Genomic DNA, 26,233 nt, shown 5'->3' with positions numbered 1-26,233 from the left:
AAACATAGAATGATAAGGCTGGAAGGGGCCTTGGAGATCTTCTAGCCCAACCCTCTGTTCAAGGCAGGAGAGCTTAAACCGTCCCAGTTAAATGGTTGTCCAGTCTATTTTTGAAAACCTCTGCTGATGGCACACCTACAACTCTAAGAGGCAAGCTATTCCATTGATTAATTGTTCTGTCAGTAAATTTCTTCTTATTTCTAGACTAGCTGTATTCGGCCACACGTTGCCATGGCTCAGTCTTGTGGGTATACAATATTTTTTGACCGAGTGCCAATAATTTCCCTTTGTGAACATTGAAATGGAATAGTAAAATATTTAGTATAGCGTGTGTTGCTTTTATGTCCAACAGATGGCGCTGTTTTTCAAAAAAGCATGTTTTTACCTGTCACAGGTGTGACATCTATATAATATAGGTATATAAAAACACCCACGTATTCAAATGCAACGTTGTGTCAAAATTTCAAAGCAATCAGTGAAGAACTTTCGGAGATTTAAGATTTTGAACAAACAAACATTTACATTTTTATTTATATTGATTGGATCATTCTTTAACAAGCTTCCACCCATTACTTCTTGTCCTGCCCTCTGGTGTTTTGGAGAATAAATCACTCCCCTCTTACGAATGAAGGCAAATATTTGTGTCCCAGGATAATGTTGCAGAATCCAATCTGGGTCAGTCACCAGGACTAGAGGTTTAGTCTTCCGAACTTTCGGAGTTGTGCTGGAGCCCATCCTCAGGGAACTTCTCTCTACCAGTTCTATGTATGTATGTATGTATGTATTAAATTTTTTTGCCGCCCAATTCACTACAAGGAAATCTGGGCATCTTACAACATCAAAATAAAGCCATACACACACCTACACACGGTATATATATCGTACATAGCGTAAAAACATAGGGATATGGCAGGGGTTGGTTCTAATTACCTTTACTACCGGTTCGCAACAGGGCCGCGCGTGTGTGCTTGCTTTGCTCACTCGCGATCTTCTGCGCATGTGCAGAAGCTTCTGCACATGCGCAGAACCTGATGAAGGCAGGGCCGGTGGGCAGAGCCTCCCGCCAGTTTTACCACCAGTTCTTGCGAACCGGTCCGAACTGGAGGCAACCCATCACTGGGATATGGTGATTTTATACATACACATACTCATATGTATAAAATCACCATATCTCTATGTTTGTACACTAAGTTCTGTATTACACTAAAAAAACACTATTCTGACAATTGATGATCTTCTGACAATTGATTATCAGTGTAGCCTTGCTCCTAATTTCACAATGGCTCATTTAGTTAATAAGGTTTGCTTTATCTTGACTTCGCATGTTATATAGAGCCCTGGTGGCGCAGCAGACTAAGGCACTGTTATTAACCTCAGCTGCCTGCAATTACTGCAAGTTCAAATCTCACCAGGCTCAAGGTTGACTCAGCCTTCCATCCTTTCTAAGGTAGGTAAAATGAGGACCCGGATTGTGGGGGCAATAAGCTGACTTTGTATAAATATACAAAAGTATGAAGGCTATTGCTTGACGCGTTGTAAGCCGCCCTGAGTCTCCGGAGAAGGGTGGCATATAAATAAATAAATAAAGATATGAAAGCCAACTGTAGGCTATTTAGTAAACCATAGGTAAACAAGCCATTTACTACTGGCAGAACTAGAGCATCTTCCAACAGGCAGGGTTGAACCAAAAGCTACAAATAGAAAAGTGACACTTCAATATATTACATCAATACTGTCTTTAATTTGTGCCTATGCAGCAATTCCAAATCCAAGGAGATTTTAGGAATCTTCTGATAGCCAAACATCATCATGTCCCTAGAACAGAAATTTTCAACTTTTTCTCCTATTTGAAAACATCATTCTTCAACTCACCATCTCAAGAGGTGCTGCCCCACAGTGAAAATCCCAGTAGAAGGGCAATCCTAGAAGTTCACTCTTCACATGGAGTAAAAGTGTGCCAGAGCTAAGCTGACAGGAGAAGGAGACGGAGCTGTTCTCTTTCCCTTCCAAAAGAGGAGATAACAGGTTCTGCAGGCAGTTCAGAATGGAGGCTACAGGAGCAGTTAGCCGTTTATTCAGCTCCTACATAAAATGAAATAATAATAATAATAATATTCTTCAAAGAACATAACATAATCTCATTTCATAGCTGTGTATGTAAGCACCTAAACTGTCCAGAAGCTTCAGAGTCCATACTAAGACATTGCTGGGAGACCAAATTCAGTCATTTCTTTTTTAAAAAATTATATGCTGCCCAATCTAGAACTCAAAAACTATATTTTTGTACAGATTGGACATCTTTCTTAATATTTGGTTTGTTTTGGGAATAACACATTGGTTTCATTTTATAATTTCATTTCAGACCTGGATGACTTTTTCCTAGTGAAGTGGAGAAACAAGATGACAATTTACGTAGCATCTGCTTCTTGTAATTCAGAATTACTTCTCTGCAGATTCCTTTTCCTAGGATTTTCCTTTAAACTTAGGTTAATAGCCTACCTGCTGAAGTGGACTGATCGGTTCTTTCCAGCTTCCCCCCCTCCCTCCCACCCACCCACCCAGCTACCCACCCTTCCTTGTTTGGATATCTTAAACCAGGGGTCCCCAACCCCGGGCCACGGCCCATTCGGAACTGGGTCACACAAGTGGCAGGCAAGCAAGCGCATGCAGCTCCACTTGCACAAATGGCAGGCTCGCCCACTTGTGGGTGAATTTCCATTTGTGCAAGCAGAGGGTGCACACGCACACCGCTTAAGCAAATGGAGCTATATGTGCTAGTGGGCATCCCTGCTGCTCACACAGAACCATCTCCTCTCCCTTCCCTCCGGTCCACCAAACCAGAAAGTTTGGGGACCACTGTCCTAAATTACAAACTCTACTATCCAATAACATATAGGCTGTCAATTTTTCAAGCTATATTACAATACATCTGGGAAGCATCAAACTGGAAAAGAGGTAGTCCTCGACTTATTACCGTAACTGGGACCAGAATTGACATTGCTCAGCAAAGTGAGTGAGTCACACCCAATTTCTGCAGTTGTTAAATGAATCATGAGATCATTAAGTGAATCCAACACTCTTTATTGACATTGCTTGTTGGAAGACATCCAGGAAAGTCTCAAATGGTGATCATGTGACCGTGGAATGTTGCAGCCATCATAAATAAGTGCCAGTTACCAAAAGCCCTAATTTTGATCATGTGACTTTGGGGATGCTGAGACAGTTGTAAGTGTGAGAACTGGTCATAAGTCATTTTTTCAGTGCCTTTGTCATTCTGAATAGACACTAATGAACGGTTGTAAATCGAGGACCTTTAGAATAAAATACCCTGAATGATTTCATAATTTTAATTTTTTACTTACCTTTGACCTCTGTTGTATTACTTCAGTATTTGCACTTTCATACCACATATTACTGAGGTCAGAGAGGAGCAAGATATAGCTAGAATCACAAAACCAAGCCTTAGCCATCATTCTGGTAGATTCAGAAAAACAAACTGAAGCCCAAGGCTGCAGAAGGAGTTTAATCTGTGGGTCATCTGAAGTCTCCATCCTGTAAACAATAATATCCTTCGATTTTATTTCTTTAAATATGTTATACATTGAAGATACTGGCAAAGCATTGCAAACACCTATCATAGCATGCCAAAGTACAGGAAAACGTAGCTTTAAAATCTTTATTTTTATATTGAAGATGAAGGTCTGAGTTTTCATTCTAAAAAAACATGCTTTGAATTCTGGTATAATTCATTAAAAGCTCTCAATGTATTGTAAATTCGGATATATAACATGGCTTACTCCAAACTTGCCTGCATTTTTTGTTTGTTTTTCTTGGCATAAATAGGTGCAAAACCGTGCAGCATTAAAATATATTCCTGCAATCACAAACTAATGCCTAGTTATAGTTTTAATATCACCACCAAATATATTCCTGTGTTGTAAGATAAAATGGCAGTTAATAGTCTATAGCAGGGGTGAAATGCTCCCGGTTCGGACCGGCTCGGGAGAGTACATAGCAATGGCGGCGGGCAGTTCGGAGAACCAGTAGCAAAAATCCCTTCCCCCCCAGCCTCCAGCTTTCTTACCTTCGCACGCCTGCCTTGCTTCACTTGCTGTAATCCCTGCAATCCATTACATCAGCAAGCAACTGAATCTCCCTGCCTGCAATCAAGCTCATTGGTGAGCAGCTCTTTCTGCCTGCCTGCAAGTTTTTTTCCTCTTTGGGAGCTTAAAAAAAAATAGTTAATTGGGGTTTTTTTAGTTGTTCTTTTTTTAGACCTAGCCATTTAAAGTTTAGGAAGTTTTAAATTTAGCTGCTTTTATATAAAAATAAAATAAAATAAAATAATATTTGTGCAGCTTTCTGAGATTTAGTGTGTTTCTGTAGTGTTTCACTCTAACTACACAAACACAAAATCTCACAAAGCTGTATGTGGAATTTTGTGTGTGTAAAGTGTGAAAGTTGGTTTTTTGGACTTTTTGTGGCTGTGTGAGGTTCCTGCTTGTTGCAGGGGCCATTTTGCCCCTGCTTTTACATTGTGGGTGAGCCAGTTGTGTTGTGCGTGTGTAAAGTGTGAAAGTTGGTTTTTTGGGCTTTTTGTGCCTGTGTGAGGTTCCTGCTTGTTGCAGGGGCCATTTTGGGTCTAGCACAGCTGCTTTTACATTGTAGGTGAGCCAGTTATGTTGTGTTGTGTGTGTGTAAAGTGTGAAAGTTGGTTTTTTGGGCTTTTTGTGCCTGTGTGAGGTTCCTGCTTGTTGCAGGGGCCATTTTGGGTCTAGCACAGCTGCTTTTACATTGTGGGTGAGCCAGTTATGTAGTGTTTTGTTTTGTAGGTTAAAAAAAGCAAAGAAGTGCATTTACTTGGCCACGCCCACCTGACCAACAAGCCACGCCCACCCAGTCACCTGACCAACAAGCCACACCCACTAATTAAGCCCCGCCCACAGAACCAGTAGCGAAAATTTTTAGATTTCACCCCTGGTCTATAGGCACAGCCTACAGAATAATTATGTTCTGATGATGCTTTACTGTCTGGAACTACATACTTCCAGTGCGAATTTAGCAGTTCCCTTTATGAAAGTTTTACAAACTTTTGATAAACATTACTAATTTATGGAGTTGCCTCCAGATATTCCCCAGATCTACCAGTTTGAAAGTCATCTGACCTAACAACTGTTGATTATAGTGCTTTACTATAATCAGTTTTCTGTTTTTACTGTTTCATATTTTCTATGTTTGTTTTACTTTAGTTATTTATTTTATCAATTTTGTCTGCAAATCACTTTGGCATACTTTTAATGAAAAGCAACATAAAATATTGTAAATAAACAGTAAAGCACACCACATTATAAAAGGTACACAAAGCAGGTTTTAAAAAGTGGTGAATGAAGATAGGGTTAAAGCTTAAGGGGAAAAAATCAGAAACTTACGGAACAGCAAGAGTAACTGACTGCTATTTGTGTTTCCATTGTTTGCAATAGCTCACCCAGCAATATACATTCTAAAAATAAAATTATTTGTAGCTTGCTCTTATACAATTTGATTCAGAAGTGACATGCCTAGGAGTGCACATTTTGACAGTGTAGGAGGATTTGTTTAGTTTTTCATTAGCTCCAATTAAATCCTGTCATCTGCGATCAAATTAGTTTGATTGAAAATACAACCGGGGTAACTCTATAATTAAGGGGCAGCAACCAAAAAGCAAAAATAAAGAAATAAAGAATCTAAGCCATGTTGGATTTGAATGACTAAAAGCAGGGGAAGTAACCCAGAGAAAGAAATATTTGATTTATATAACTGCTTTCCTTTCAAAACCTCCAAAATCCTTCTGAAGTCAGTAATTTTATAGACCAAATCAAAATCACAAATTAGTACTGGTAGTTCTTAGCTTACAACCACAACTGAGCCCAAATTTTTTGTTGCTAAGTGAAAAATTTGTTAAGTAAATTTTGACCTTTTGTGCAACAGTTGCTAAGTGAATCACTGCAGTTGTTAAGTGAATAACCTGGCTGTGTTAACCCAAAGGTGCTTGGATGACTGAGAATCTCCATAGAAACCTGGTTGTTCAGTGAATTTGGCTTCCCCATTGACTTTGCTTGTAAGAAAGTCACAAAAAGTGATCACAAGACCTGGGATACTGCAACTGTCATAAATGTGAGTCAGTTGTTAAGCATCCAAATTTTGATCCCGTGACTATGGGGATATTGCAAGCGTTGTAAGTGTGAAAAACGGTCATAAATTACTTATTTCAGTACTGTTGTAATTTTGAACTCTTGTAAATCGAGGACTACCTATACACAGTACTCAAAGTGCCTAGAACTTGTAGTGAGGAAGGAAAAAGATGAGAATGATGAGAAAGGGGGGGGGGGGGGGTAAAGATCTAAAAATTTGCATTTACAGGCAGTACAGCTTTGAGGGGAATTTTGAAGATATTCTGAGAGCAACAGATGTTGAGATTATTTCAGGCTGGACTCAACCTGAGTAACTCGCACCAAATTCATCTTTAAAGTGCTTCTCAAACGTTTCCAAGAGAAAGAAAAGGCAAGAACCAAGTGGGGGTGAAGCAGGAAAAGGGGGCTAGGAAAAGCAAAAAGAAAGGGAAGAAATCCTACCGGCAAGGTCAGGTAACGGGAAGGAAAATCCAAAGACAGGTCGCAATAACAAAACCTCCCTTGGCTTTGCTCTCACAGCATTTTGTCAGCAAAGGCAGAATTGCAGCCGCGAGGAGGGTTTTTTAAAACAGCGTTTTCCATGATCCATAGTGTACTCCTCCCGGATGCAGCCTTACCAAAGGTTTTAGCCATTAGAAACTACCATTCCCACAATTCCCTTATCTCCCAAGGCATGCCGGGAGTTGTAGTTAGATGGAAAGGGACGTCACTGAGTCCATGTAGGGCAGGGTGGGTAATATTGCGTGCTTTTGTTGTTTGTTTTGTATTGAATTGTTTTGTTTGCTTAAGAATTAGCGATGTGGAGGCAGGAGAAGATACTTCAAATATTGCACTTCTGTACTTTGCTGGCTGTCCTGCCTTATAATATAAACATACACCCTCCCTCCACACGGAGTACCGGAACTACTGAGATTACTCAGTGGGAAGCGGGGAGAGGTCTTGGAAACAATCCTATTGCTCCTGCTGCGCCTTGAGGCTGTTTGCTACCTGACTCCTCTGGCTCCTCTGACTAAAATTGGATGCAGTACATTCATATGCTCTTTAAAAACAGGCACGAAGATAGCCCCTGAACGCCTCTAGTAAAATAATAGTAAAGCTCAGAACCAAAAAAAAGATGCAGCCTGCACTAGTTCAGCGGTCCAGAAAGCAAGCTCTACTTTAATCCGAAAACCAAAGTGAAAACGTTTTAGCATTTAACTGCTAGCTGTAATGTGCTACTCGTTTAAAAGAGCAAAATAAAGCAGAACAAAAAGAAAAAAATGCTGTCTGCCTCAACTTTACTATCTAAATCTATTACAAATATTCTTTCTAATAATCCATAAACTTGACTGATTGACAAGATAAAAAGGATCTTGAAAAGTGACTCTCTTGTTGAAAAAATGGTCCTGATGTGAAAAGCAAAATGTTCCAAGCCATTAGAAAATGACCCAAAAATGAGATTGTCACCGACGATCTCCCATCGACCTGTGCGCTCCCACAGAGAGGGCCTCCTCGGGGTGCCATCAGCCAAACAGTGCAGGCTGGTGACCCCCAGGGGAAGGGCCTTCTATGTGGGGGCACCTACCCTCTGGAATCAATTGCCTCCAGAGATAAGGAGAATCCAAGACCTCGGTGCCTTCCGCCGTGCCCTTAAAACCTTCCTTTTCCAGCAAGCCGGGCTGGCCTAATTTTTTTAAGTGTTTTTAAGTGTTTTGTTTATTGTTTTTAATTAATGGGGCCAAATTTATATAGGTATATTTTAACTGTATTTTAATATTTGTACTTGATGTTTTTACTTGGCTGTTCACCGCCCTGAGTCCTCAGGGAGAAGGGCGGTATACAAATTCAAAATAAAATAAAATAAAATAAATAAATTGGCATACTGTAAATCCTTCCTCCTCCGTTAACTTGTATTGCCAGTTCTTGGCTGGAAAATTTAGACAACTTTTTGTTGACAATAGTTCAGATTTTTGAAGCCGAGATCTGATAGTCCTATTGTTCATAATGGTATGTTTTGTGCTGTTATGTTTTCTATATTTTATGTGTTTTAAAATATGTAAAATAAAGCATTAAATACATTTTTATTGTAAAACCCAATATACATAATTGCAGTGTGTAGGACCTTCAGAATTATTGGATTTTGAGACAATTTCAGCCTAAGTCAGTAAAGATGATTGTAATATAACCTAACAACACTGGGAGGAATACCTCTGTTCTGGGCAATCTGAGTGATAAATAAAGGTTTTCATTGAATAATTAAAGATTCAGATCTTTAATGAAAGAGAAGTACAAAAAACCCCACAGATTCATTATCCAATACAGGCACTTTAATATAATTGGGCTTAGAATTCTGGTCTAGGTTTGCACACTGTCTATTTTAGTGTGGAGTAACTATTCACTCAAGCGGAAAAATAAAATCTCTTAATGGAAGTTGGGGAGATGGAAATAAACAAACAAATATCTCAGGCAAAGAAATGCTAAAGGAAGAATTTTAAAATACATGTTTAACAAAGATTGTCACATTATTTTTGTCTCCAAGGCAGTTTGCAAACAAAATGTTTGAAATTTCAAAGTAATTTATATAGTCTTTGTAGAATATTTTTATAGGAAAGATGCTTCTTTTTAAATCAACAGAGAGGAATTATCTCATGAACCATTGAGCTACCATGCTTATGATTCTCCAAATCCCCTTGCATAATTTTAAATTTCTTCTCTGTTTCCAGCTCTATTTCTGACTCCAGTTTCACTGTTTCCCTTTTCACCAGTAGATCTGTGGTTTCTTCATCTAAGTGGTGCAGTTCTTTGGATAACGGATAATGATTCATAGTTTCCTGTTCACTTTTCACAAGGGGACAGAGAAGACAGAAAGGAAACCCTTTACACCATGATGCCAGCAAATGCCTTTGTGGGTTTAAAGGTAGTTTACATCTTTGTGCAGAATCCTCTTCTTTTCTGTGTTGAAGCGAGTTGCTTCCGGTTTCTAGATTTCTTGTTGACAAAGGGTTGAGTAGTCCACGCTCTTGCAGAGTACCTTGAAAAAAATGATCGTATCAATTCAAAATATCCATAAATGTAGATTGTAATTATGAGGTAAAATTTCCTTTTTCATTGTTTGTAAAATAATATAAATTGCATCTTTTGGCCCTCAAAGCAGTTTGCAATGTTAAAACTGTGTAAGTGCTGTACTAAGCAAATAAAAGAAGTCCATAAGCAGCTAAGAATCAGATGTATAAAAATTTGGTTAAAAAATTGTTTTGACTTGCTGCCGTTAATAACAAGACCTTGCTAACATTTTAGGAGAGAATTTTTTAAAAGGTGACTCAACTGAGAACAGTATATCTTACAGTCTAGGCAAGTATACTTCTGTTCACTGAATGCAACATAATTATAGACCATCTCTAAAAAGCTTTGAGAAAACTACCTTCAGAATAACAATCAAAATAACTTAAAATTAACAGTTACTCCCACTAATCAATAAATATACAAAGAATTTTCAGCAATATGACTAATCCAAAACTCTTATCAAACTCTTACATGCAGCAATTATTGTCTCTGGCAATAACATTAAATTATGAATAATTAACTTTAGAAGACCTGTCTCAATAACTCATCAGAATAAGTAAATCTGTCTCCTCACCTGAGACTGTGTTTTCTAAGAAGAAGGATAGGAATCCAGTTATAAAAGAAGGAACCATCAACAAAGAAAGCAGAAAGAGGTCTAATGGGATATAGCCTGTAGAAAGAGCATCATTATTAATTTAACAATGTCATGTCCTGATGTTTTATATGTAACATTTCCCGCGTAGATCTAATTTAATCCGCAAAGAATTAAAAATAGAAGTGACAAAAGAAAAAGATATTTGTTGAAATAGAGCTTTTGCCTAGCAATTACATTTGAAAGGGAATTCCTAAATAATAATCCCACAGCCAGGAAGATCTAAATCTCCACAGAATGAGTGATAACACAAATAAAGTCCTTATCTGCACATCTTCACACTTAGTAAGCTTCATATGGGAAAAATAACATCTTCAACAATTTATCTAAAATCATTTATTTCTGTTTCTCTTTAATTTCAATATAGCTTAATTCAGCAGCCTGGATCAAGGGACGCTTGTTTGAAGGTTGTAAGTTATCTCATTATTATAAGTTTGTAAAGAATTACTTGTACTTTCAGAATGTATTAACACAGGCAGAGTTTACATGTACTGTCCAGATATTTTGATTATTATAACTCTTATTATAGGCCAGGATTAGAAATAGTCTTGCTGGTTGGGAATGAAACAAGTCATTAAAATAAAACATCTGGTTTAAAAAAAATCATGCCCTTTTCATTTGTCTTGCTATACTTCTTATAGCTCTGAGCATGCAGAAATCCTCACCCCACTCCACCCCCAGCCAGTACCTGTGGTAAGGGATCCAGGTGCTCCAAACAGCCACTTTGGAACCAGAAGTCCCATGAACATGGTGAAGCCTACAATGAAGATATTCCTGCCCGAATCAATATCTGTGTATTGGAAGTAGGAGACACCGGTACCCACAGCTACACTGTATGTTACGCAAAGCACTCCTCCTGAAGACAGCATTGGCGATCAAAGATACCCCATGAATGAAAAAAGCAGAACAGAATTCATTTGATGTTAGGACAGAGTAGTAGAATAAAGAGTAATTTTAGATGGCCATTTCCTGGTGCTACCAAGCAACAGGCATTCTGCTTTTCCATCTTTTCCTGCCTAACAGATCTTTTTATGGTAAGAAAAAAAAAGATGGAAAAATTCTAATGGCTGTTGCAAATAGAATTACAAATGGAAATCAGTAATAATACCTCTGTTCCCATAATATCCCATAAATAAGACAGGGTGAGTTTAAAAAATTGTCAGGAAGCACCCACAATCAAGGAGTGTACCCCTGACATTTTCTGGGAGTCGAGCACTGCTAAAAATGACCATGCAGAGTCCCTGTCTCCAGAAATAAAGTTCCAGAATTATCTGTTTTTTAAATTTTGGTTTACGTACAGCAACCAAGCAGAATAGGTACAGACTCCCAACTGATAGTTAAGACTACAGAAACAACAATTGCAACCAGCCTGCCTTCTATAGAAGACCTGTATATTGTGAAGGTCAGAAGGGGGGCTGAGAAGATATCTGCAGACCCCTCACACCCTGGACATAAACTGTTTCAACTCATCACCTCGGGATGGTGGTATGGGACATTGCAGGCCATATCAACTGGGACAGGTTTTTTCCCTTGTGCCATCACTCTGCTGAACACCTAATTCTCCCAATGCTGTCTAATGTCTATGTTTATTTACCAACGCAGTATGGCTGTAGCATTATTATTGATCTTATTATCTTCCCCATTATTATTGTTGTTGTTGTGATTATAATTATTCTGTCACTTTGCATGTACACTGAGAGCTTCTGCATTGGAGACAAATGCCTTGTATGTCTAATCACACTTGGCCAAATAAAGTATTCAATTCAGTTCAAAAAAGAGGCAGGACCAGTTTATCTCACTGATGTGAATAAGCAGATAGTGGTCCAAGATACCCCCAATCTATGCACAGGGAGATATACAGAAAGCATTTATTACCATGAATTCCAAGAGGGATGGTGGTAAGAAATCCCATGAGACGGGGAGAGAGGCCCAACACTACGCTTGCCAATGCCCCAATCCACACTGAGCGATATGAGGTAGCCTGAATATGGAAAACAGAATGAAAGCTCATCTCTTACTAAGTTGGCCTCATGGATGTTACCTCACAGATCTCTCTACATGCCATTAAACTAAATTGAAGCTCGGAGTAAAAGGGCTCCATTAAATGAAACAAACAGGAAAAAAATCCCTTCAGATGTGTGATACTCGCATTCATTTGGAAACAGATTTTTCAGCATGTGTCATACTGTGTGTGAATCTTACTTTGTACAAGTAGTCCTCAATTTACAACAGTTCATTTAGTGACTGTTCAAAGTTACAATGGCACTGTAAAAAGTGACTTATGATCATTTTTCATACTTATGACCGATGCCGCATCCCCATGGTCATGTGATTTACATTCAGATACTTGGCAGATGACTCATATTTATGACGGTTGCAGTGTCCCAGGTCATATGATCAACTACTCACAAGCCAAGTCAATGGGGAAGCCAGATTCATTTAACAACCATGTTACTAATTTAACAACTGCAGTGATTCACTCAACAAATGTGGCCAAAAAAAAGTCATAAAATGGGGCAAAACTCACCTAACAAATTTCTCATTTAGCAACATAAGTATTGGACTCAATTGTGGTCGTACGTTGAGGACTACCTGTACTTCTCTGGCATTTCCCATTCGCCCCAATATCTGGATGGGCTCAGATGTTCTTCCTCCTGGAGCTCAAATTGTGGAAATCCCATGAACACCCTAACTCAATCATGCTCCTCCTAGTTATTGTGAAGTTAAAAACTGGAGAGAGATTCCATATTAAATTGACTTGAATTCCCAAAAGAAAAATAGATTATAACTATAGTATCATAATTTAATAAAATACAGTTCATTCAATAAAGTAAGTAGTATGTACAGCTCAATGAACATGGCAAGCCCAAAGTGAAAGAAACCAAAAGGAATAAATTGCTTTGTCTATTCTTAGGAGAAAAATGTAAAGAAATTGAGTCATTATCTAGCTGAATGTCTGTGTTCATATAAGATATTTAGACTTGGGTGGGTTCACACAACACTTACCAAGAACTGTAGCCTATAAACCATGAATCTATGGACTCCTAAAACATTCTAAGTCACAAAAGGTGAACTGTATTAAGGCTTAGCTTGTTGTATGAACCTAGCCACCATATCTCCATACACAAATGAAGAATATTATAGGCTGTTTCTGAAACTGGGCTGATGTCCCCAATCTTTAAGGGCTTTGATTTTCATGTGAGATCTCTGCATTGTGCAATCCCATGGCCCCAACCCATACTGGTACCTGAGTCAAGCTGCTGGCACAGGCATTGGACATACTGGAGGCAGTTCCAGACATGCTTCCCAGCAAAGCTGATAGGAGACTGCCAAGACCCTCAGCACAGAGTCCTCTGTTACATGAATGCCGCAGTGGGGGTGGATTCTTTAGGGTTTTGCTGCACAGCAGGTAGCAGCCTATGGAGTTCACACTTGCAGTAACCCCCATAGCAGCACCAATACCAATTGCATGGGTGCTAAGGACTGGCCAGCCCTGCTCACCTGGAATAGAGAAAAGAATTGAAATCTGAAGATTAGCACAAGGGAAAAGCAGAGTCTGGCTTGGCCAACTCACTAACCTGGGTAAGGTATTTTGAACCATGGGGACTGCAGAGTGCTGTTGCTGAGGTTAAGATGTTGTGTGGAAGGATGCAAACCGTCCCAAGGGAAAGCAACAGGTCTAAGAATCCAACAGATAACCCAGATGCTAGAGAATGGCAGCAGAACCTGCAGGAAATATAGAGTGAACTCAGGGGTGGGTTTCACTTACCTTTGCTACTGGTTCTGTGCATGCGCAGATCGTATTTGATGATGTCCGGGCAGGTTGGCGGAGCCTCCTGCAGCCGCTCCTACTTGGTTGACTCAAACCAAGGCAAACCGGTAGCAACCCACTACTGAGTGAACGTGAGAAGACTCCTTCTCAACATAGAGGCTGAGTCTTCAATTTTCTCTCCCCATCTCGTAACTAGGCACGATCCACCCATCTTTAACATAGCATCCTCTGATGGGACCTAACGGGAACCATTCCGGAGGTTTAAGTAGTCCCAATCCTGCTATCCCTTAAATGGACCTTGAAAACATAGCTGTTTCCCCACATCCTGGATTCAGAGAGGAGAGTCAAATGTGTTACTACATTGGGGATGTTGATCTCCAGGATATCACCTCCTTTCGTTTGTTTTATGGCACTGATGTTTGATTCTTAACTTTTAACTAATAACTCATGAATTGGTACCGAAAACATGTGGAGGGCTGGATCATCAAATGTTACAGAAAGTCCCTTTGTTTGGCTCCACTGGCAGTGAGGCAGTCGACAAGAAGCCAGATGCTGGGATATCAAAATACACAGCAACACAAGCCTGAAAAAGATGGTAGGGTAGGTGAGGTTCTGTAATATACTGCCAAAGGAAGAGGGAACTTGGTCTTACACAGATCTGTCCATACAGGAGCTTTATTCTCTTTAGTTGAAGTGAAAGACACAACAGAAGCATCCTCACACCCAACCTTTTCCCTTTTGCACAAAGAGGATATCTGGGTATTAAGGTATGTATATTTAAAATCCTTATTCTGGTATTAGAGGCAATACATTTAGAGAAATGCCAACCACACAAAAAGAGTCAAGAATATGGAATTTTGCACATCTTGCACCTTGCATTTAAAAGTAAATATGAGGGTAATGGCATATATTTAAATTGGTCTTATATTAGTAGAAGGAAAACCCAAGATTTAAACTTTGCATGTCAGCCATTACCTCACAAAAAGTTTTGTGGAATTCAAAATGTCATAGGTGAATATTTAAAAATGAGAAACATATTGTGTTTTAAGAACACCTGGATTTCAATTTCAGCATTAAGAAGCCCTCTTAGAGCTTTCTGTGAAAGAACCAATCAGCTGGAATACTCATGCCACTTCTTAGAGAACCTCTGGTTACCACATAATGGTTGGAAAAGGTATCTGATATTTGGCTGGTTTTCTGAAATGAGTTAGGGAAAAAGTGTTGAAGAACCTACAGCACAGCGATTATCCAGTTCTCAGAACAGAAAAGAGCAGCAGGCTTGTAAGCTGAAAGTCCTATAACAGAAAGGCTTGGGGCCAGGACCATGGGGCCACAATGATGGACAATCCATCCACAGGCTCCAGACACTCCCAACAGCATCTGTACTAGACCAGAGACTAGTACTGCACCAGAGATCTGGAGGAGGGAAGAGTGGAAATATTATTAAAGCTATAGGATTTATTAGAAGAAATCCTGTAGAAAAGCCAGAGCAATATAATAATGCAGTACCCCTTCCCAACTTGATTAGTCGAGATGTGTGAAATTCAGCTCCCAAAATTCTGGACATACTATATGGTGATTTCTTGTAGCATGCTCAGATTAGGGAAGTAGAGTTAGAATGCTGGTTTAGGACTGAGGGAGGCCTAAATTCAAATCTCCACTTATTCTGAACCTCACTGAGTGGATTTTGGCCAGTTACATTTATCCTAACCCATTTCACAGCAGAGGTGAAATCCAGCAGCTTCTGACAGGATCTGGAGAACCGGTAGCGGAAATTTTGAACAGTTTGGAGAACTGGCAGCAGAAATTTTGGGTAGTTTGGAGAACTGGCAAATACCACCTCTGACTGGCGTGGGTGGGGTGGGAATGGGGTGGGGTGGGAATGGAGATTTTGCAATATCCTCCCCCCAGGAGGGGGGTGGGAATGGAGATTTTGCAGTATCCTTCCCCTGGAGTGGGGTGGGAATGGAGATTTTGCAGTATCCTTTCCCTGCCACGCCCACCAAGCCACGCCCACCAAGCCACAGCATGCCCACCAAGCCACGTCCACAGAACCGGTAGTAAAAAAATTTGGATTTCACCACTGTTTCACTGGGAGTTGTGAGGATGGGGGTGGGGGAATAACAATGCCTTCTCATGATTGCTGCTCCATCTTTCTACTTCCATGCAGACAAAATAGATTAACCTGGGGCAGGCAGGGGTGAAATGCTACCTGGTAACGATGGTGGTGGGTGGTTCGGAGAACTGGTAGTGATGCCAGCGCAAGGCTCTGCCCACCCACCCAGTCGTCGTTACTAACCTGTTTCTTACCCTCTGCGCATATGCAGAAGGATTTGCATATCCACAGAGGGTCCGCGCGCGGATGTGACTTCTGAACCGGTAGGGAAGGTATGTAGATTTCACCCCTGCCTGAGGGGCGTGGAGCATTCGGACAACCTACCAATTTGGCAAGAGAAAGGTCTACCATTTCTTCACCTTTCAACCTTTCAACCATTACATGACGACTGTTTCCTTTCTTGCTGTCAAGAAGCTATGGCTTTGGCATTATTACCAAATTGTTCTCTGACATGAAAAGAGACTGTAGCAGAATTGGCCCGGAGGTTAGAGGTGCTTTGCTAGATGGCAAACTGAAGTGGATGCTGAACTGTGCTTATTAGCATTTTTGAGAAGTACAGGTAGTCCTTGAGTTACGAGCACAATTGACCCCAAAATTTATGTTGCCAAGTGAAACATTTGTTAAGTGAGTTTGCCCCATTTTATGACTTTTCTTGCCACAGTTGCTAAGTGAATCATTGTATTTGTTAAGTTAATAACATGGTTATTAAAGTGAATTTGGATTCCCCATTGACTTTGCCTGTCAAAAGGTTGGAAAAACTGATCACATGACCCCAGGACACCGCAACCGTCATAAATGTGAGTCAGTTGCCAAGCATCTGAACTTTGATCATGTGACCATGGAGATGCTGCAAGTCGTAAGTGTGAAAAATGGTCATAAGTCACTTATTTCAGTGCCTTTGCAACTTTGAACGGTCACTAAGTGAACTGTTGTAAGTCGAGGACTACCTGTATAAAAATAAAAAAAAACTTCAAAAATTAAACAGTATATTATTTCATAATCTTTCATGGATCATAGTCCACTCTATTCAGTGCATTAAGAGAACTATGATTTGATTTCAGCAATAATCTAATGATTGGTGTTTTGTTTTGTTTTGTTTTGTTTTGTTTTGTTTTGTTTTGTTTTGTTTTGTTTTGTTTTGTTTTGTTTTGTTTTATTCCCATCTCACCTACAGGGGACTCCAGGTGTCTTACAACCAAATAAATGCAACACAATAAAACATGAAAACAATAGTTATTAACATTAAAATTGACTTAAATATTAACAAAGATGGCAAGGAAAGGAGCAAGCTGCATATGGGGAGGAGGTGGGGTCTTATTTCAGTCTATTAACCACTTCCAGTATGACACCCCAAGCCTTTGCCCAAGACTGCTGTTTTTGTTGCAAAAGGCTAACATAAAGTTATAATTTAACAACCGTTTAAAAGCAGTGTAATAAATATCTACATTTCTCCTCTAAACTGACAAGCTATTTGGATATTAATAAATTTCCATCTGCTAGCTTAACATCTGTGGTTTTTTCGGTATGTAGCTTGTCATCAATTGTCCTACACTAAACTAAGCAGGCAACTGATGCATACATAATATTACCAAGCACTAAAAGCCCTGAAAGTATTATAAAATGTACTTCTCTTCACACAACAGAATTTTTTCCCCCTGTTCTCCAGTTCTCTCTTGAGCCCAAGGTGCTATTGTTTGGCACTCTTATCTGAGTGCTAGTTATCCTAGAGCCAACTTTGCTCTCTGACAGATCATCAAATCTACCAACCTCATGGAATAATTGCATCGGGTTTCTTGTGTTCTCACAGCTTAGCCCAGCACATATTTCAGGAGCCTCGGTGCCTAAATGAAAAAGAAGGATATGTACATGTTGCAATATTTTCAGGATCAGACTCAATAAAGATAATAGAAGTTAGAGATTTAAATATATTTCTCTTTAATCATAATAGGCATTCTATATTCGCTGAATATTCAAGATAGAAGCAATGAAAATGGGGAGGATGGCTCCTTATATATACAAGGGGTGGAGCCAGGAATGGGAGTGGTAAATTATGAATACATTAAAGTCCAAAGAATAAGTTAACCCCTGATGTTCCATATATACATTATTTACACATTAGAGAATAAGGCATTTATATCTGACAAATCCCCCTCTAAATGCCGGTTCGTTATACAACACCAGTTACATTCAGATTCAGGACAATATAATACATATAATTTAGAAGTTAAATATTTGTGTTGTTTAGAAGGTAAGGGTTTTGTTAATATGTCAGCTAATTGTTCAGAAGTATCACAATGTATTGCTTTGATGAATCCGTCTTGAGATAGTTGTCTCACGTGCTTAAATTTTATATCAATATGCCTGGACCTTTGTCCAATTGCATCGGATCTAGATATTTCAATGGCTGCTTTATTGTCTTCATGCATAATAAATGGTAAAGTAGGTTTCTTCCAAATATCTGTGATCAAATCATTGAACCATACAAGGTTATTTGCAGCTTTAGACAAGCAAACATATTCCGCTTCTGTGGTAGAAGTGGCTACCAGTTCTTGTTTACCAGTATACCAGTAAACTGGACAATCGTTCAATAGAAAAACATAACCAGAGGTACTCTTTCTGCATGATGTATCACCAGCCCAATCTGCATCAGCATAACAAGTAATTTTTGGTTCTTTGTCATTATTGGGTTCCAATATTAAACAAAAATCTAATGTACTTTTTAGATATCTTAAAATTCTTTTGACAGCTTCCCAATGATACAAGGTTGGTCTGCTAACATATCTTGACAATAAATTGAGAGGTAATGCAATATCTGGCCTAGTCCAATTGGATATATAAAGGAGTGAACCTATAACTGATCTGTAAAATGTGTTGTCCTTAAACTCAGGGGAAGATTCATCAATGTTTCTGAGAAAATCAGTTTGCATAGGTGTGTCACATGTCTTGGCATTATTTAAGTTACATTTGTTTAGGAGTTCAATGATTTTATCTTTCTGAGTAAGTTTGAATCCCCTTTTTGTTTTGTTAATTTGTACACCAAGGTATTTGTTCACTCTACCTAGTGATTTCAAAGAGAAGTGTTCGTTTAACTTATTTACAAAGATTTCCCTGCTCTCTTTATGCTTTCCAATATATAAAATATCATCCACATAAATTAATACAAATTCAATATGATCATTACTTTTTTTTACAAAGAAACAGTTATCAGCAGTGGTGGCGTTGAAATCCATGGTTTTAAGTACTTTTACCAAACAATCGTACCATCTTTTTCCAGATTGCTTCAATCCATACAGACTCTTATTTAATAACCAAATTTCGTTCTTATTAGTGTATTGACTGTGTGGTGCTCTTACATATATTTCCTTATCTAATTTTGCATGTAAGTATGCAGTCTGTATGTCATACTGAAACACGTCCAGATTGAGTGCAGATGCTATTACAAGAGCTGTTTTGACACTCTCTGTTCTCACTGTTGGTGAATATGTGTCAGTATAGTCTTCTGGATATTTTTGTGCATAACCTTGTGCAACTAGTCTGGCCTTGTATAAGGTATTACCTCCTTCTAAATTCTTAATTTTATAAATCCACCTGGTACCTATAATTGTTTTATCCTTAGGTGCGATCGCAGGTGTGAATACATTTAATCCTTGTAAACTTTCCATCTCTTTTTCCATAGCTAGTTCCCATTTTTCTCTTTCTTCACGGGGAAGTTTCAATACTTCCTCATATGTATTAGGTGTTATTTGTTCTCTATCCATATGCATTATGTAATCTTTGTATTTATTTGGTATTTGGTTTCTATTGTTTCTAATATTTCTTTCAGGTTTGCTATGGTTGTCATGTAAAAATCTAGCTTCCTTTTTTGTTAATGTGTCTGTCTTTATTTTATGCTGACTGTTTGTCCAAGTTTTGGTTTTGTTCTTACTTTTGTTAATACTTTGAATTTCTGTTGTTCCTTCCTCGCAAGATATATTATCTTTGCTTTTATTAGGAAATATTTCATTAAGGTGCAATTTAGACCAATTGGCCTGCTCATGGAACACAGCTGTTCTGGATACTATAAATTTGTTATTATTATCAATGAATCTGTACCCTTTGGTTCCAGTTTCGTATCCCATGAATCTTAATCTCCTGGATACGTTTTCTCCCTTTCTCCTTAATTGTTTAGGTATGTGTACGTCTGCAGTAACTCCAAATATGTGCATGTGTGCTAATTTGGGTTTTCTATTGTACATCACCTCATATGGTGTCTTATTCACAATACTGGACCATGTCCTATTTTGAGTGTAATTTGAATAATGTAAGGCTTCTGACCAAAATTGTTTGCCTAAACCAGCATCCTCTAATGTGCATCTAATCATGGTTTGTAGTGTGGAATTCTTTCTCTCTGCAATCCCATTTTGAAATGCAGAAAATGGATTGGACGTGAAATGTAGCATCCCTCTATCCTTTAACCATTGGGAGAATTCTTTAGACATGAATTCACATCCCCTATCTGTCATAATTTGTTTTATTCTAATATTATGTTGTGTTTCTATGCGTTTGTAGAATTCCTTAAATTTCTGAAAGGTTTCATCCTTGTGCTTTAATGTGTAAACAAAACCATAGCGACTGTAATCATCCACTATTGTTAGGAAGTAACGTTTTCTATAGGTAATTGATGGAGTTAATGGACCAACTAAGTCCATATGTACCAAATCAAAAATATTGTTGGTTGATCTGTTAGATTTTTTTGGTCTGGGACTGGTTTTTAGTTTGGTGGATTTACATACTGAGCATTCCAAATAATTTTCACAATTTTTTATTTTGACACCTTCTGCGTGTTCAGTCATTTTTTGTACTACAGGAAAGCTTGCATGTCCTAACTTCCTATGTAAGATGTGAGCACACTCATCATGAATTGGTTTACCTATTTTTGGTTTCTTCTCATTGTGTGTATTTTTGTTATCATGAGTTATTTTACATTCATCATTGTCACTGTTACTGACATTTTCATCATCTGCTTCAATACAATCTTCCATATTTGAATCAATGTTATGTAACCATCTTTCTTTGGTTATCAGATAGGGTAGACCCCCTTTTATCATCACAGTGCCTACATTTGTTTTGTTCTTTTCTATAGTTGCTTTCCCCTTTGAGAAAACTATATTGATGTCAGATTCTCTGCTTAGTTTTATGGCACTCAGTATGTTGTGAGGTATTTCTGGGATTAATAATACCCCCTCTATTTTCCCTAAACCAGGCAAGGTCACATTTCCTCTGCCTAATACTTGAACCTTTTCTTGATTAGCTACCTTTATCACAAACTTATCTTCTGTAAATGAAGATAATATACTTTTGTTGTTAGTGGTGTGATTTGTTGCACCAGAATCAATAAGCCAATTATTGTTCTCATCTTGTTGTGTTCTGGTGCTGTCTTGTTTATTTAGCCCATTTAGTGACCCAGATTTTCTCTCTTTTGAATTTTCTCTACCCCCTCTACTTTCTCTGTAATTTGGTGGACTTCTATATTTGTGTCTATCTGTGGAAGATTGTCTGTAATTGTATTTGCTCCTGTATTCTGGCCTATGTCTTTCCCTTGGGACTTTGGGACAGTCTCTTCTACTGTGTTCCCTGGATCCACAATTGTGGCATCTAAAGGCCTCATTATATTTATCTTGAAAGACTACTTTCCTAAAAGATTTGTGTTCTGTTTGGTTACTGAAACGATTTTTTCTTGAATTGTCTTCTGCTATCAATTTGTTAGATAAACTTTCTATTGATAAATATCCCAAATTAATGGTATCTAAGTGTGACATAAAGCTATCCCATGATGGATCAAGTGAATTGATAATAACACTTTTCATTGTTTGATCTGAAATCACTTCCCCCCTCAATTGCAGCTCTGCTCTTATTTTGTTTAGATTTATCAAATGCTCACTTATAGAAACCCCTGGTTTCACTCTAGAAGAAAAGAAATCCTTAGACATTCTCGTGGTTGTGGCTACGCTATCGCTGTGAAATAGATTAAACATGCATTGAATTATTTCTGATACAGTTAGGTTTGGTTTGATGCTATGATACATTGCAGGAGACACGCTAGAAATTATTATGAAAAATGCTCTATGATGTAAACAATCTATTTTTAAAGTCCAAGGTCTTCTTGGAGGACTAGTTATAAAGAATAGTAAATTTTCTTTCATAAAAATAACCTGAAGCTGTTGGTACCACTCTTGTAAATTAATGCCATCAACTCTAAGTTTTGGGAAGTCACTGGGTAAATTCCCTACATTATTCTGTCCATTACTTACAACCTGAGGCAGTCCGTGGTCTCTCAAGTGCAGGAAATTACAGAACGGCATTGGGATGCTTGTAACGAGTCTGCGCGATTCTCTGGCCAGTTCAAGTCTTTCGGGGCCGTCTACGTAGTTTTGCACATGCGCGTTGCTCATTTCTTCTTTGGCGCTGTTGTGGAAGGTTCTCTCCATTTCAGCTCTCTCGATCCGCTCCTCTTCAGATGAGTCGGTCTCTGGCTCGGTTTTTGGGGCTTTGGTGGTGGCGACGGTTCTTTTCTTTCTCTTGTGTGCGCTGGCACTCGATTCTGTCTGCGGTGTAGGACGGAATCGGCATGGCTCTCTGGGCTCGGGTGTCGTCGTTTTCGAAGTCAGGATGGGAGCGTGCAGGTCTTGAGTTGTCGGTTTGATTTCTTGCTTCTTTGTTGATGTCTTGGAAATTTTCAATCTTGGCCCAAAAGCAGCAAAAAGCGTTTTCATTGCTGACTTTACTTGAGACTTTGTTAAATCGTCTTCACTTTCTGATTTTGGTTCATCTGAAGAGTTTGAGATTTCTTTTTCACTTTCTTCGTCTGATAGCGTTTTTCGCGCCAGAAATTTTGAACTGAGCGTTTTGATTGGCTCCGCTTCACTCTCTTTTGAAGTTCGTTGAAAACAAGATGGCTGCCATTCAAAATTTCGCGCGATGTCACATCTTTTCTTTTTTACAACTATTTTCTCAGTAGTCATTTCACTCACAGTTTTTTGATCTTTGGGTTTTTCTTTAATGACGTTTTTCTCTCTCGCTGCTCCGCTGTTTCTCAGCATCTCCTGGAGGTCCGCGATGAGGCTTTCATCATTCTTTTGGCTTTTTAGTATCTTTAATATCTCAGACCTGAGTTCGTTATTTTCTATCTCGATTTCTTCTTGGTCGTTATTTTCACTCATCAGTTCTTCTTCTTCAGTGGTGTATTCTTCGGATTCTCTCGAAATCGCATTAGTGGATTCGTTGATTGTCTCTTGGTCAGTTTCTATTTCTTTGCTGTAGGCCCTGGTGTTGGGCCTATCTTTCTTGGACATTTTTTATTACTTATTGAGTCAATTAACCATCCTCTGCTACCAGCTTGTTGCAATATTTTCAGGATCAGACTCAATAAAGATAATAGAAGTTAGAGATTTAAATATATTTCTCTTTAATCATAATAGGCATTCTATATTCGCTGAATATTCAAGATAGAAGCAATGAAAATGGGGAGGATGGCTCCTTATATATACAAGGGGTGGAGCCAGGAATGGGAGTGGTAAATTATGAATACATTAAAGTCCAAAGAATAAGTTAACCCCTGATGTTCCATATATACATTATTTACACATTAGAGAATAAGGCATTTATATCTGACAGTACATTTGTACTGAGTTCTCAGAACAAAAAAAATATTAAGGAAAGGGGGAAACCCCAGAATCTATAGAATTCACTAGAGAAAAGATTCTAAATGAAAGAATGGAAATCAAAGGGCAAATAGAACAAAATCTGAACCCAAACAATAACTGAAAATATTAACTACGGCCCTCTGATTAAAACTTTTTCATCATTTAGAAAAGAAAGAAAAAATAGAAAGAGTGTATCAAAAGGTAAGGATAAAAAGCAGCTGTTACCTTCCATATTTTACCTGTACAGGGAGCACAGGTGGAAACAGAAGACTGCTTTAGATGGCCTTTCTACTGATTGGACAAGGCAAGGTGTGCATTTTGTCCTGATATAATATGAGATGGTTACATTAGTTCTTCTAAGGCAGGGGTGGGCAATTGTGGCTCTTTTACAACCTGTGGACTTCAACTCTCAGAATTCCTGAGACAGCTTGCTTCTCAGGAATTCTGGGAGTTGAAGTCCACAGGTTGTAAAAGAGCCACAATTGCCCACCCCTGTTCTAAGGGATGGATTTACAATGAAATCAGACACCTGTCATCACCACCTGGTTTCCACTGAATATGACAACTTTTGCTAAATCCAAAGAAAGTGACATAGGGAATCTGCCAGCTTTGTTATTGTCATTACAATGCCTTGTGTCTAGTGATATGTTTTTGAAGGAGTGGTGGGTGCTGTAGACCATAACTCACTGTTTTCTTTTGATTGATGAGCAGGAGCCATCTGCTGGGTCAGTACCATGGCTGGGATAAGGAATTCAAAAGACGGAGCCTGCACCAGAGGCAATCTGCAGGGATGAGAAAGGCAATAAACATGGTGGAAGGACTGGTGGCAACTTCTTATACTGAGGAGTTATTATCCATCTCCAAAGTTAGCTTTCTAGACACACAACATATCCTTTCTATATTCTGCCTAGACTTCTAAGAACATAAGATTATATAAAGTAAAACAACTTGGGGGAGGAGGGCTCTTTTTAATTTTTCTTTCTTTCTTTTTCTTGTTTTGTTTCTTGCACTTTTAGCTTTCTCTTTGATGTCTTTCTTTCCCCTCCTTTCTTTTTATCAGTTTGTGTTAGCTTTTATCTTCTTTTTTAAAACTGTTAATACAGTTATCCAAAAAAGCAAGAAAGATACGCCTTTGTTGTGTTCAACAATAGTCTCCCAGGACCACCTTCTGGGCACAGTCTGACAGGATGGACCAGAACCACTGGGGCTTGGAGCCATTATTTTATGGCTCCAAGCCCCAATTCTACCAGAGGTTCTAAAAAGATGCTATTGTTGATGGTACCGAAAGGTTCCAAGAAATCCAGAAGAATTAACGAGGCCATTTTTCCTCCTATCCCATATCTAATGAAGGTCATTCATTCAATAAATTATCCTGGCTGAAAGCTTGACTGAAATGGAACCAGAAAAACCATTATAATTCAAATGTATCTGCAGTTGCAGATACATTTGTAACTGGAGCTGCTTCTTGATCAATCTTTTCCTGAAATTGAACATTTGAGACAGGCCTACAAATATCTCCCAGGCTGAGGGAAGTTTTCTTCAGTAAAAGTCTTATTGGTGCTTTTTTAAAAATGTAATATAGAATACATCCATACTGGATGTGTTGATCATCTCCTTTGATCATGGGGCCAATTGTATCCTGGCTGATGGGCAAAGAGTAAACATTGTCCCTCAGTTGTTCTTACATCCTGGCCCAGTCTTGAAAGCTGCAAATTTTAAAAATTCAGAAGAACAGCACAAAGCATCACAACCTGAAAGGAGTAGAATGTAGCAACCAGCCTACCCTTCTTTCTCCTCAGCCTCTGACGACATCATTCCATACCAATAGCTCTGCCATTGTGGATTGCCTATTTTATTTTCTTTGTTTGTCAAACCTATGGGCAGCTTTTCCTCTTAGACAGTATTAAACACCTCCCTCCTCCAACTGTATTTCAATAGCAACCTTTTGAAGCTGGGTAATGACTAGTCCCAAATCATCCTGGGAGATTCCTTGGCTGAAGGTAGGCCTCAATCTGAATCTCCTTGTTCATTGTTCAACATTGTCACTGAACCACTTTGGCTTTCATCCATAACTGAACCAAATGGGCCCTAGGGAAGATTGTGGGAATATGGGGGAAGAAGGATTAAAACCATCTTACCTGGTACCCAGGTTACATTGAATGGCCGTGGAGATGCCACAAGCAAAGAGATTATGTGCTAGAAGTCCATCCCAAGATGGAGTCTCCTTCAGTTGCTCCTTGGGCAGTTTGGCAATGAAGAGAAAATGAAACACACAGAGAAAAGACACCTGGACCAGGAGATGCTAGAGAGAAGGAACAATGGGCTACAGTAGAACACTTACCCACCCTTTATAAAGCTACTGTCCTTGTTCATAAGATAGCATAGTGTATCTAGAAGGCTTGTCTATCTAATTGCTGTCCAATATCTTCAATCAGATCTATAATTTCTGTCCCACCCCTAGAGTAACACATCAAAGTGTAGCTCATCAGTTAAAAATAATAATCAGCTAATAATTATAACACCCCATGGATTTTGCCTTACTAACATGACACACATGCATATCAGGATTATTGCTGGACAACCAACATGCTGAAATCACTTTCCAATTAATTAGAAACAATTTCTCACCTGCCACTACCCATCACAAGAGAGTTTGAATACTTCTCCAGTGGAATATTACCTCCTAGTAACTCTACTCACCTGCAAAGCCAATAAGCAACTTATAGGCCAGGAAGGCCATTTGGGCCCTATTTGAGCAAGGGACAGGATGCTTTGGGAAGCTCTGTTGGCTTTGCTCAT

General features: G+C 38.8%; 2 protein-coding genes and 1 long non-coding RNA gene across 3 annotated transcripts in view; 1 reads left to right on the top strand and 2 right to left on the bottom strand.

Annotated features, from left to right (window-relative positions):
• Positions 1-6,755, bottom strand: part of NHEJ1 (non-homologous end joining factor 1) — a 98,513-nt gene extending 91,758 nt beyond the window's left edge. Inside the window, exons 1-3 of the mRNA XM_070957142.1 lie at positions 6,612-6,755; positions 3,363-3,552; positions 1,873-2,082 (exon numbers count right to left, since the gene is read on the bottom strand). Of these exons, the coding sequence (XP_070813243.1) occupies positions 1,873-2,082; positions 3,363-3,551 (399 nt within the window). The 5' untranslated portion in view covers position 3,552; positions 6,612-6,755. The remainder of the gene's footprint in view (positions 1-1,872; positions 2,083-3,362; positions 3,553-6,611) is intronic.
• Positions 6,756-8,481: 1,726 nt separating this feature from the next.
• On the bottom strand, positions 8,482-26,233 carry SLC23A3 (solute carrier family 23 member 3). The gene is made up of 12 exons (XM_070957141.1): positions 26,135-26,233; positions 25,573-25,736; positions 24,122-24,216; positions 17,520-17,593; positions 14,871-15,052; positions 14,096-14,219; positions 13,443-13,590; positions 13,112-13,365; positions 11,740-11,845; positions 10,553-10,720; positions 9,787-9,882; positions 8,482-9,180 (listed from the first exon to the last, which is right to left on the bottom strand). The coding sequence occupies exons 1-12, from the start codon at positions 26,231-26,233 to the stop codon at positions 8,777-8,779; spliced, it is 1,914 nt and encodes a 637-aa protein (XP_070813242.1). The 3' UTR covers positions 8,482-8,776.
• Positions 9,010-10,618, top strand: LOC139327337 (uncharacterized). The gene is made up of 3 exons (XR_011601664.1): positions 9,010-9,066; positions 10,232-10,271; positions 10,506-10,618. It is a non-coding gene; the product is annotated as an uncharacterized lncRNA (long non-coding RNA).

Source organism: Pituophis catenifer, unplaced genomic scaffold (assembly GCF_029215685.1).
Source record: "Pituophis catenifer annectens isolate HBS135680 unplaced genomic scaffold, rPitCat1.0.hap2 SCAF_1, whole genome shotgun sequence".
In the NCBI taxonomy this organism is placed as follows: domain Eukaryota; kingdom Metazoa; phylum Chordata; class Lepidosauria; order Squamata; family Colubridae; genus Pituophis; species Pituophis catenifer.
The sequence above is the reverse complement of the archived record's forward strand: the minus strand, read 5'-3'. Positions and strand labels throughout refer to the sequence as shown.

What these genes read in the sequence shown, in the direction of transcription:
- SLC23A3 (XM_070957141.1), bottom strand. Translation starts at nt 26,233, where the DNA reads ATGAGCAAAGCCAACAGAGCTTCCCAAAGCATCCTGTCCCTTGCTCAA. An exon ending in GTTCAAAATACCTTACCCAG is followed by an intron (nt 13,366 to 13,442) that starts GTTAGTGAGTTG and finishes TCTCTATTCCAG; the next exon opens with GTGAGCAGGGCTGGCCAGTC. An exon ending in CATCCCTCTTGGAATTCATG is followed by an intron (nt 10,721 to 11,739) that starts GTAATAAATGCT and finishes TGCTGTCTTCAG; the next exon opens with GAGGAGTGCTTTGCGTAACA.